Source organism: Trachypithecus francoisi, unplaced genomic scaffold (assembly GCF_009764315.1).
Source record: "Trachypithecus francoisi isolate TF-2019V2 unplaced genomic scaffold, Tfra_2.0 Lachesis_group10, whole genome shotgun sequence".
NCBI lineage: Eukaryota > Metazoa > Chordata > Mammalia > Primates > Cercopithecidae > Trachypithecus > Trachypithecus francoisi.
In genome coordinates this window covers 82,278,133-82,290,832 of record NW_022681455.1, presented here as the reverse complement: position 1 = coordinate 82,290,832, position 12,700 = coordinate 82,278,133, and the positions used below count along the sequence as shown (strand labels likewise).

At 53.1% G+C, this 12,700-nt stretch overlaps 1 protein-coding gene across 2 annotated transcripts in view; it reads right to left on the bottom strand.

Moving 5' to 3' along the window:
* SBK1 (SH3 domain binding kinase 1) overlaps positions 1-12,700 on the bottom strand; it is a 66,505-nt gene that overhangs the window by 5,087 nt on the left and 48,718 nt on the right. For both annotated transcript variants that reach the window (XM_033217919.1, XM_033217920.1), the window contains exon 2: positions 1,092-1,324. In XM_033217919.1, coding sequence (XP_033073810.1) covers positions 1,092-1,324 — 233 coding nt within the window. The remainder of the gene's footprint in view (positions 1-1,091; positions 1,325-12,700) is intronic.

Here is a 12,700-nt window from a genome sequence, read left to right as displayed (position 1 = left end):
TATTTATCTTGCCAGTCTACCCCAGCTAGAATGGGTCTCCATGAGCTTCCTGTCTTGCTAAATGGATGAATGAATAAGAAATGAGACACTGCAAGGCACATGTCCACAACTCTGTGCCTGGGCAAGCATCTGTGCCCATCTGGTACATAGCTGTGTGGTACACACATGTGTGTCCACGGAGCATTTACACATCACAGGCCCTGCCTTCAGCACTGCACATTCACAACTCACACTTCATTATGACTGTATGAGTTGTGCACTAATGTTACCCTATTTTACAGAGAAGGACTCTGAGGCACAGAGAGGTGAAGTCACTTGCCCAAGGTCACACAGTAAGCAAATAACAAAGCTCAGGTGACTGCAAACAAAGCTTAGGTGCTCTTCCTGCTGCCCTCAGCACAAAGCCCCTGGACCCAGGCGTGTGCAGCTGTGGGAGCTCACACAGCCCCAGCCCCTGGCTGACTGGGTGGCATGGCTGTGACCTACAGTGTGGGAGAAGTATGAAGCTCAGTGACTAAGCAACAAGGCTCTGGAGATGACTCTTGGGGTCTCGTTTTGGTTCACAGTCTCTGTAGCTTTAGGGCACTGGGTATGTGGCTGAAATGGCCTAGGTCTCCCTGTCCTCACCTCAGAGATGGCGATGGCCATACTGACCTCATGGGTCCTTCCACCACCCATTCAGTGTGGCACCCTACTCCTGAGGAACTGCCCTCACTCTCTGTCCACCTCCCTGGGGCCAGCCATCCCTGAGACACTGGTGATACCCAGACACAGCCGGCAGCCCTGCCCTCTCCAGAGGCTCCTGACACATCCCCTTGGCTGTCTCAAAGGCACCCCAGATGGCCCCAGAGCAGCCCATCCTGTACCCTGGCCACTCTGCCCCAGATTCCTCCCTTGCCCCATCTGCCCGGTCTCCTCCCCCGTGGGCTGCCTCAGGCCTCATCCTCTCCATCTGGCCCCTGACCCTGCCCCCTTGCTTCCACAAAGCACCAGAGAGCCGCGGCCCAGCTGTAAGGTCATGTCCCCCTATCCCGACCTCCCAGCCCTGCCCCACCCCAACCTCCCAGTCCTGCCATGCTGCACTTGCTCACCTGTGCCCTTGTAGACCACCAAGTCAACCTTCCCGTAGGTGCCTTTGCCCAGCTCCCGGACTAGTTCATAGTGCTTGGTGACGTCGCTGGCAGCCAGTGTGCGGAGAGTCAGGGCCTGCATGTCTTCAGTGAGAAGGGGCACACCAGCACCAGGCCCAGGGGCAGCCCCTGGCCCACAGCAGGTCAGGGAGCGGGGCGGCTCAGGCTCTGGGCAGCCCATGCTCATCTTCTCCCTGTTAGGTGGGGGTGGTGAGCATGAAGTGTGACATCAGGCAAGGGTCCCCTCCTCCAGCCCCTCTGCCCTCCCCAGAACCCAGAAAACTTGAGGATGGGCTCGGATGCCAGGCCCAAGATAACCATAAGGGGGCGACAAGCATCTTGGTCGCATCGCCTTCCCCAAAGCCTCAGGGGCCAGCCTGAGTCAGCTCCCTGAAGACCGTCACTGCCCGACCCTGTGCTTGGTGGCACCAGCCCCTCTGCCTCATGCTGCCACCCGCACACAGTGTCAGGCAAGGCCCCTGTTTATGTCACACAGACACAGCCAGATACCGAGTTCACACGGGTACTCCCCTTCACAAGCGTTGGTTTTGTTTATTTGGATTGTAGAGAGGGGGTCCCACTGTGTGGCCCAGGCTGGTCTCCAAATCCTGGCCTCAAGTGATCCCTCTGCCTGGCCCTCCCAAAGTGCTGGGATTACAGACATGAGCTACTGCACCAGGCTTGTTTTTATTTTTATTTCTGAGACAGTGTCTTGCTCTGTCACTCAGGCTGGAGTGCAGTGGCACGATCACAGCTCACTGCAGCTTGACCTCCCAGGCTTAAGCTATCCTCCTATCTCAGCCTCCTCAGTAGACTGGACTACAGGCATGCACCACCACACCTGGCTAATTTTCATTTATTTATTTAATTTTAATTTTTAATTTTTAGGTATGGGGTACATGTAAAGGATGTGCAGGTTTGTTACACAGGTAAACGTGTGCCACGGTAGTTTGCTGCACCTATTACTCCTGACTAATTTTTAATTTTTTTTTGTAGAGTTGGGGTCTCACTATGTTGCCCAGGCTGGTCTAGAACTCCTGGCCTCAAGTGATCCTTCCACCTCAGCCTCCCAAAGTACTAGGATTACCAGCACGAGCCACCATGCCCAGCTTATTCACAAGTACTGACGAAGCACCTGCTGTTCCCCAGGGCTCTCCAAAGCCCGGAGTACACAGCATGGAACGAACACCTAGGATTCCCTGCCCCATGGGGCTTACACCCTAGGGGAAGAAGGGCAGTAGGCACAGTGATCACACCAGTTGTATATTATGATGGAAAGTGATATGGGCTCTCCATAAGGTAGGAGGTGGGGAAGAGGTCTGAGGGCCATGATTGCAGCATCACGTATCTTGGCCACGTGGTCTCAGGCCAAACCGGCAGGATGGTATAGATGTGGCAACACCATCCCACCACACACATGACCACACATCAGCACAGCCTGGCAGTGCCTCCCCCACCACAGACGACCTCACCACCTGACTAATGAACACTGCGCCCGGCCGACCTGACTTTTTAAAAAATTGTATTTAGGCTGGGTGTGGTGCTCACACCTATAATCCCAGCACTTTGGGAGGCCAAGGCAGGCAGATCACTAGAGGTCAGGCATTCGAGACCGGACTGGTCAATGTGGCGGACCTCTGTCTTTACTAAAAATATGAAAATTAGCTGGGCATGGTGGTGCACACTTGTAATCCCAGCTAACGAAAATTAGCTGGGCATGGTAGTGCACGCCTGTATCCCAGCTACTTGGGAGGCTGAGGCAGGAGAACTGCTTGAACCTTGGAGGCGGAGTCTACAGTGAGCAGAGATTGCACCACTGCACTCCACTCTGGGAGACAGAACAAGACTCTGTCTCAAAAAAGAAAAAAAAATTGTATTTGTATTGAGACAGGGTCTTGCTCTGTTGCCCAGGCTGGAGTGCAGTAGGGTGATCATAGCTCACTATAGCCTTGAACTCCTGGGCTCAAGGGATCCTCCTGCCTCAGCCTCCTGAGTAGCTGGGACTGCAAGCATGCACCACCACATCTGGCTAATGTTTAAATTTTTTGTAGAGATGGGGTCTTGCTATGTTTTCCAGGCTGGTCTCAAACTCCTGAGATCAAGCGATCCTTCCACCTTAGCCTCCCAAAGTGCTGGGACTACAGCGTGAGCCACCACGTTGGGCTGAGACCTGACTTGTCACGTGGGTGACAGTGAACTAACTCTCCGTCCGTGGCCTTCATTTCTTTATTTCCCCTTATCTGATGTCATTTTTCTAGTTTTACTGAGGTATATTTAGTGTTCAAAAAACTACACGTTTGAAGTGTACAGTGTGATGATTCTGACATATGTATACATCCCTGCCGTCGAGACCATGAACACATCCATTACCCCAAAGTTTCCTTTTGCCCCTTTCTAAAACCCCATCCCTCCCTGCCCGTCTTCCAGGCAACCACTCTGGGCGTTCATTTCTCATCTGTAAATGGAGAGGGGTTGACTAGGGGGGATGAGCCTTTTCCAGGCGCAGGCACACATGAGTATGTGTCTGTGTGTGCACCAGCAAGAGAGGCCAGGGCTGCCTCCTTTAGAAGCTGCCACCAGCTTCCAGCCCCTGAGCACCTGCTTCCCAGTGCAGCCTCCCTCCCTGCACTCCCTTCTCCCTCTTTTTCCTTTTTTCTTTCTTTCTTTCTTTTTTTTTTTTTTGAGATGGAGTTTCTCTCTTGTTGCCCAGGCTGGAGTGCAGTGGCATGATCTTGGCTCACTGCAACCTCTGCCTCTTGGGTTCAAGCGATTCTCCCACCTTAGCCTCCCAAGTAGCTGGGATTACATGTGTGTGCCACCACGCCTGGCTAATTTTTGCATGTTTATTAGAGATAGGGTTTCACCATGTTGGCCAGGCTGATCTCGAACTCCTGACCTCAGGTGATCCACCCGCTTCGGCCTCCCAAAGTGCTGGGATTACAGGCGTGAGCCACCGCACCCGGCCCCTTCTCCCTGCGATCCCAGACATGTCACTCCAGCGTCCCTAGCCTGCCCCTAAGCACCCCTGCACCCTGAAGAACGACGACCACAGCTCCATCTGGGAGAAGGCACAGATGTAGAGCCAGACAGCCTGGGTCTGAGTTCTAACTCTGTCACTTGCTAGCTCAATGTCCTTGGGCAAGTTACTTCCTTTCTCTGTGCCTCAGTTTCCTCATCTATACAAAGGATATAATAATAGTGCATTGGGCCAGGCAAGGTAGCTCACGTCTGTGATCCCAGCACTCTGGGAGTCCAAGGCGAGAGGATTGCTTGAGGCCAGGAGTGTGAGACCGGCCTGAGCAAGACTCTGTCTCCACAAAAATTAAAAAAAAAAAAAAGTTAGCTGGGTGTGGTGGTGCACACCTGTGGTCCCAGCTACTCAGGAGGCTGACGCAGGAGAATCGCTTGAACCCAGGAATTCAAGGCTGCAGTGAGCTATGATCACTGCACTCCAGCGGGGATGACAGAGTGAGACCCTATCTAAATATAATAATAATAATAGTAATAATAACAGTGCCTTCTCCCAATGCGTTCTTGCAAAGGTTAAATAAGTTAACAGGCGTGAAGCCCTGGCATGTGGCATGCAGTAAGTGCTCCATAGGTTCCCGGGGTTACTGTGTTGTTCTCGTCATCACCGGCTTTCTCTCCGGCTGAGCAAGGGCGGGCGGGGACGGCTGGAGGCTGGGAGGGGGTGAGCACTCCACGAGCCCTGCATCCTCGCCCGGCCCGGCAGCTCCCTTCCAGGCCCCAAGCCTCTCCTCCTCCTCTGCCTTCCCCTTCACTCTCGGCACGACCCAGCCTCCCACTTCACACGGAGAGGAGGAACATCAGGAGAGAACTTCCTGGCCTCCCACCCAGCCCCAAACGGAGCTCCATCTGCACCGTCCTCTCAGCTGGCTGGGGAGGAAGGAGCCCTCCCCTCCCCGCCCTGCAGCCTGCTCCCATCCCTGTCTCCCCAGCCTCCTGCCTCCCTCCATTCATGAACCAGCTCATCTCCCTGTCAGTATTTTTTTTTTTAAGACAGGGTCTTGCTCTGTCACCTAGGCTGGAGGGCAGTGGCGTGATCTCAGTTCACTGCAACTTCTGCATCCCGGACTCTGGCAATCTTCCCCATCTCAGCCTCCTGAGTAGCTGGGGCCACAAGGTGTGTGCCACCACACCTGGCTAATTTTTGTGTTCTTTTTTGTAGAGATGGGGTTTCACCATGTTGCCCAGGCTAGTCTTGAACTCCTGACCTCAAGCAATCCTCCAAAGTGCTGGGATTACAGGTGTGAGCCACCGCATCCAGCTTCCCATTGTTTTTTTAATTTAATGTAACTTTTTAAAAACAGGATCTCGCTCTGTTGCCCAGGCTGGAGTGCAGTGGTGCCCACATGGCTCACTGAAACCTCCAGCTCCTGGGTTCAAGCAATCCTCCCACCTCAGCCTCTTGAGTAAGTGGGGCCAAAGGCATGTGCCACAAAGCCCAGATAATGTTTTTCATATTTATTTTATTTTATTTTGAGACAGAGTTTTGTTCTTGTTGCCTGGCGCAATCTCGGCTCACCGCAACCTCCGCCTTCCGGGTTCAAGCGATTCTCCTGCCTCAGCCTCTCGAGTAGCTGTGATTACAGGCATGCGCCACCATGCCCAGCTAATTTTTGTATTTTTAGTAGAGATGGGGTTTCTCCATGTTGGTCAGGTTGGTCTCAAACTCCCGACCTCAGGTGATCAGCCTGCCTCGGCCTCCCAAAGTGATGGGATTACAGGCGTGAGCCACTGCGCCTGGCCCACATTTTATTTTTTGTAGAGATGGGGTCTCACTATGTTGCCCAGGCTGGTCTTGAACTCCTGGGCTCAAGCAATCCTTCTGCCTTGGCCTCCTAAAGTGCTGGGATTACAAGCCTGAGCCACTGTACCCGGCCTCCTCACCCCTGTTCCAACAGGACCTTCCTATCTAGCAACTGTCTTTTCTTTCCTAGCTCATTTCCACCTAAACATGTGCCCTGGCCTCACCCATTCCACAGTCCCCTCCACCAGAGGTAGGAAGGGTGCCAGGCCCAGAGAACCCAGTCCCGCATGCCTTTCTTCTCTACCCTAGTGTGCTCACCCAAACGCAGACATGCCACTTGCCACCATGTCTCCACGCAGTCCCAGCTCTGGGCTGGACAGCACTGGGTCTTTCCCACAGCCACCAACTGGGCTTACATGGGGCGACATCTCCACGTGATCGTCTTTCCCCGGTCTCAGGCTTGGAAAAAATCTCCTCTTCCAATCCCTGTGAAATGTCCACCCACCACCTGGGTGATGAGGCTTCCGAGTTAGAAAACTGAGGCGACCGCTGCAACACCAGCAGGGTGAGGCAAGGCTGCTTCTGTGCAGGCCTCCCCAGGGCCAGCGCGTCCTTGGGCCCTTTCTGTGTGGACTGTGGGGCTGTCCCCCAGGGGCTCTGATGAGCACGCAGCCCTCTTTGCCTCAAACTCCTCCCCACGCCCACCAGGGAGACGCTGGGCTGCTCCCCTGACCTACTTTTCCTGATGCTTGTGGAGTCCCCAAGGGCTGCTGAGGTGGGCGGTCCACGTGCGTACAGCACACGCGTCCACACGTGTGCAATCCTCCCGCCTTGGGCTTTGGCCCTGCAAGACTACCTCAGGCTGTTCTGTGTCCCCTGGGAGCTTAATTGGTGGCCACCAGTGGCTACAAGCTCTCCTTCCCTCCCACACCCAGGGACGGGATGCTTGGCTCATCTCTGCTCTCTGGGGTGTCTGCCTCAGAGTTGCCCTGGGAAGGGCTGGGCTGGATCAGGAACACAGCCCAGTGGGCTCAGTTTGGGCCCCACGTGTGCCCCCCAACTGTCAGGTTCAGCCCATGCTCTGACCACTACCCCACACTGACTCTCTATGGCTTTATTTAATGAACTTATTTACTTTAATTTTTTTTTTCTGAAACAGGATCTTGCTCTGTTGCCCAGGCTGGAGTGCAGATCATGGCTCACTGTAGCCTTGAACTCCTGGGCTCAAGGAGTTCTCCCAGCTCAGCCTTGTGAGTAGCTAGGACTGCAGGTATGCGTCATGGTGCACAGCTAATTTTTTATTTTTTGTGTTTAGATGGGGTCTCGCTATGTTGCCCAGGCTGCTTTTAAACTCCTAACCTCAAGCAATGCTCCCGCCAAGCCACTGCCCCTGGCCTCTCTAAGGCTTTAGTGTCCTCTATCCTATCTTCTTGATTCCTGAACAGTCTCTCCTGCCTGTTCCACCTCCCTGCCATGCCTCCTCATCCCCAGGTCTCAGTCCTCAGGAAAACTTCCCTGCTGCCCTCACTCGTGCTGACTCCTGCCTCTGCTGAACCGCAAGATTCACAGGGGCTGCCCGTCCCTCTCTCAGGGGCCCTGTTGAATACCTCAGCTGTGTCCCCGTCTGCTCCACCAACAATCCAAGAGCTCCCCAGGGGCAGGGGCTGGATCAGGTTCACCCCTCTCCTGCATCCCTTTCCTGGGTCATAGGGCTCAGCTTTGGGGGTCCCCCTACTGTCCCCTCCCTCCTTCTTTTCCTTCCACACCTCCCTCTCCCTTCAGGCCTTTTCTCCGCAAGGTGTCAGCAGGAGACAAGGAATTAATCCACGAGCCCATCCCTGCCTCTGCGTCATCCGCCAGGTACATGCTGCCTCTGACCCAGTTCCAATGCACGTGGCTTCAGAGGCACAGGTGGAGCAATGGACCTTGAGGCTTGGCCTTGATCCTAATGTGCGCCACTTTTTTGCTGGGTGACCTTGAGCAAGTCACACCACTGCTCTGGGCCTCTGCTTCCCCATCCCTACAATGAAGAAATAAAATAACAACAATAATAATGGCACCAACATCACAGAGGACTTACCACCTGCCTGGCCGTTCTCAGGACTAATGCACTTAATCCTCACAATATGAGGTAGGCATTGTTAGCTCCACTTAAAAAAAAAAAAAAAAAAAAGGCTGGGCGCGGTGGCTCATGCCTGTAATCCCAGCACTTTGGGAGGCCGAGGCAAGCAGATCACGAGGTCAGGAGATCGAGACCATCCTGGCAAACATGGTGAAACCCCGTCTCTACTAAAAATACAAAAAAAAAAAAAAAATAGCCAGGTGTGGTGGCGGGTGCCTGTAGTCCCAGCTTCTCGGGAGGCTGAGGCAGGAGAATGGCGTGAACCCGGGAGGCAGCGGAGCTTGCAGTGAGTGGAGATCGCGCCACTGCATTCCAGCCTGGGTGACAGAGCGAGACTCCGTCTCCAAAAAAAAAAAAAAAAAAAAAAAAATAGAGACAGGGTCTCGCTATGCTGCCCTGGCTGGTCTCCAATTCTTGGCCTCAAGCAATCCTCCCACCTTGGCCTCTCAAAGTGCTGGGATTACAGGTGTGAGCTGCGGCACCGGCTTTTGAGACGAGGAAACAGGCACAGAGACTATATAACTTGCCCAAGGTCACACAGCTAGCATTGGTATTGGTTCCAAAGCTGGTACCTTTCACTCCGGTACTTTCCCGAGGCAGGATGTTGGGAACATCGCACCCAGATTCCCCAGCCAGGTGGGGAAACTGAGGCCCAGAAGAGGGCTGAGTTTCAGTGGGAACTCAACCCTCAAAGTATTTCGTCATTGGTCATCCCTGCCTCCACTTGCAGGAGCAGCTGTGGATGTGATGGCTGTGAACTTGCCAGCACCAGGCAGCGGAGGCCTCTCTGACCTCTGTTCATGCCAGGCAGTCAGCGCCACATCCACCCACACTCAAGAGGGTGGAGGAAGGGCGCACACACCTCACGCCTCAAGGGTGTGTCCTCACTGGCCCCAAGGGAGGCCTCCATCTGCCATCTGTGTTGCCCAGGGTGGGTGGGGGTCCCCCCGACTTCATGGCAGTAGTCATGGCTCTGCCACATGCTGGGAGGGCCACCGTGGTGGGGGAGGGTTTCCCAAGCAAGAAGCAAGACTGAACCGCCCACCACTTCCTGCTGGCGGTCGGCAAGTGCTGGCACCACCTTATGAAACGACACCCAACTCATCGTCTGGCTCAGGCCTACTTTGGAGTCCTTGTTGCTCTCCCCCCAACACACACGCATGGATGCACAAGCATCCACACAGACACACATGCACACACGCACACACACACACCCGTACACACAGACCTACATGGTGTGGCCAACTTGGAAAAATTCATTCACTGAGTCCTCGCAAAACCCCTGAGAAGGGGGGAGTGCTTTCTGTTATTTTATTTTTTAAAGCATTTGCATTTGCTTGAGGTGAGGTTTCCCCATTTTGTCCAGGCTGGTCTTGAACCCCCAGGGTTCAAATGATCCTCCTGCGTCAGCCTCCTGAGTAGCTAGGACCACAGGTGTGCGCCACCATGTCCAGCCTGAATTCTTATTTTGAAAAAACAGCTTAATTGAGGTATAACTTATATACCACCTAACTCGCCCATGGAGTGAACAATTGAATGGTTTGAGTAAACGCACAGGGCTGTGCAGTAGTCATCACAACCGAGTGATGCCTTCTATTTAACAGACAACAAAAGAGGCCCAAGAGGTGGATGATTTGCCCATAGTTATGACACAGACAGTCAACTGTCCCTCAGCAATGTGTGTGTCCTTTCCTATACTACAAAGTCGGGCTGGAGAGCGGCCATCCAGCAGGGAACCACGTTTCTCGGCCTCCCTTGCATCCAGGCCGGCCATGTGACTGGCTCGCCACAGGAGTGTGCACAGAAGTGGTATGTGTGTCGCTGTAAGCCTGGGGCTTCAAAGGCTCAGGGAAGGCTTATCTGTGCTCTCTTCTTCCGCGGTGGTTTGATGCAGAGGACTCCAAAACCTCAGAAGATGATGGAGCCACAAGACAGGAGGCACCTGGGTCCCCAGGTCACTGTGTGGAAAGCCTCCTGCTGTGGAGGATTGCCCATTTGCATTGTTGTGGGAGTCACTGGGAAACCTCGATCATGTTCGGCTGCTGGGATCTGGGGGCTTGTTTGTTACAGCAGCTGGCACTACCCCAGTTCGAGGGTTATGCAGCAAGTAAGCAGAAGAGCTCAGATCTGGGGCTGCGAGTGATGGCACCTGTAGTCCCACCACTTTGGGAGGCCGAGGTGGGAGGATTGCTTGAGGTCAGGAGTTCGAGGCTGCAGTGAGACATGGTCACACCACTGTATTCCAGCCTGGACAACAGAGTGAGGACCCCATCTCTATCAATTAAAAACAAAACAAAACAAAACACACACACACACACACACACACACACCCCCCAAAGATGCCAGGCATGATAGCTTGTGCCTGTAATCCCAGCATTTGGATTGGGAGGCCAAGGCAGCTGGATTGCTTGAACCCAGGAGTTAAAGACCATCTGGGTAACATAGCAAGACTTCCATCTCTATCTACAAAGAAATAAAAAAATTAGCTAGGTATGGTGGCACACACCTGTAGTCCCAGATACTTGGGAGGCTGAGGTGAAAGGATCACTTAAGCCTGGGAGGTCTCAACAGAGTGAGACCTTGTCTTGGAACAACAACAACAAAAAAGGCCAGGCATGGTGGCTCATACTTGTAATCCCAGCACTTTGGGAAGCTGAGGCAGGCAGATCACTTCAGGTGAGGAGTTTGAGACGAGCCTGGAGAACATGGTGAAACCCCATCTCTACTAAAAATACAAAAATTAGCCAGGCGTGGTGGTGGGCGCCTGTAATCCCAGATACTTAGAGGGCTGAGACAGGAGAATCGCTTGAACTCGGGAGGCGGAGGTTGCAGTGAGCCGAGATGGTGCCACTGCACTCCAGCCTGGGTGACAGAGCGAGACTCCGTCTCAAAACAAACAAACCAGAGAGATTAGATTTGAACCTTAGCGTGTTCAACTGCCTGGAATGTGGCCAGAGGAAGTTAACCAGGACGGTGACAACACTGGGCACCGAGTGACAAGGAACCAGTTACAGAAGTGGGTGGAGAGTGACTGGCCTGTAAAGAGAGGAGGGCCTGTTCCTATCCTGCTCTGTGGGAGAATAATTATGCTGGCAAATATTTCTTGAGCATTTACTATATGCCGGGCACTGTGCTAACCACTGTGGATTAAATCTACTACATAATAAGCCCAGCAACCCTGGGAGGTGGATACTACTGTCACTATCCTCATTTTATAGGAAGAGATACTGCTATGGTTTGAATGTCCCCTCCAAAACTCATCTTGAAATTTATTTATTTCCTTCCTTCCTTCCATCTTTCCTTCCTTCTTTCTTTCTCCTCCCTCCCTCCCTGTCTCTCTCTTTCTTTCCTTTCTTTTCTCTTTCTTTCTTTCTTTCTTTCTTCTTTCTTTCTTTCTTCCTTTCTTCCTTTCTTTCTTTTTCTTGACTGAGTCTCATCTGTTGCCCAGGTTCGAGTGCAGTGGCACGATCTCGGCTCACTGCAACCTCCGTCTCCCAGGTTACAGCGATTCTCCTGCCTCAGCCTCCTGAGTAGCTGGGACTACAGGCATGAGCCACCATGCCTGGTTAATTTTTGTATTTTTAGTAGAGATGGGTTTTCACCAGGTTGGTCTCGAACTGCTGACCTCATGATCTGCCTGCTTCAGTCTCCCAAAGTGCTGGGATTACAGACATGAGCCACTGCGCTGGGCTTGAGGTGGGTGCTTTCAGAGGTGATTAGACCATGAGGGCTCTGTCCTTATTAATGAATTAATGCTGTTATGGCAGGAGTGGGTTCCCTATAAACGGATGTCTGGCCTCCTTTTGGTTGATCCCTCCCTTCCTCTCTCTCTTTCTTGCCCTTTTGCTGTGGGATGATGTGGCAAGAAGGCCCTCACCAGATGCTGGTGCCTTGATCTTGGACTTCCCAGCCTCCAGAGCCATAAGAAATAAATTTCCATTCATTATGAATTGCCCTGTCTGGGGTATTCTGTTATACTAAGGTGCGGATGGGCTGAGTAACTTGCCTAAGAGCTCATGATTAGTAGTGCTGGGATTTGAACTCAGGCTTTTGGGCTTCAGATCCCATGCTCACATACACTGTGTTCTGCAACGCTCTGAAGGCTGACCCAGGCAAACATCAACTCATAGTAAGAAGACGCAGGAAGGAAGTGCGCTCTGCTCACTGGGAGTGGAGAAGCGAGGCTGGATGCTCATCTGCTGGGGACTCCGTCGGGGGTCGAGACTGCACCAAGCGATGCCACACAGGCCTTTCTGACTCTCACACTGGGTTCCCAAGAGATTCTCTGTCCCTATGCCCAGGTCCTCTCCCTCAGGCCGCTGGACTTGTGCTGTGCCCCTCGCATGGACAGACTCCAAGGGTATCCTTAACAAGATGCTGGCCTGGAAGGAAGGCATGGACAGGAGGACTGTTCTTGGGTGGGTCACCTCACTTCTAGGTTAGTGTTATTATTAAAAGCCCCTGTGAAGAAAGCAGCCATATGGTGGAACCTCAGGCCCTGAGCACCTCTGACCTCTCTCACCTGCTTCACTTTGCTTCTCTGTAAGGCAAGGGGGCCAGAGCTGAATTCCCTTAGCCTGCAGAACCGAGCCCACTCTCTGCACTTCCGTATGACCCCTCACCTGCCTCTAAGTTTCTCCCCACCAGATCTTTCTTTCTTTCTTTTCTTTTTTTGGA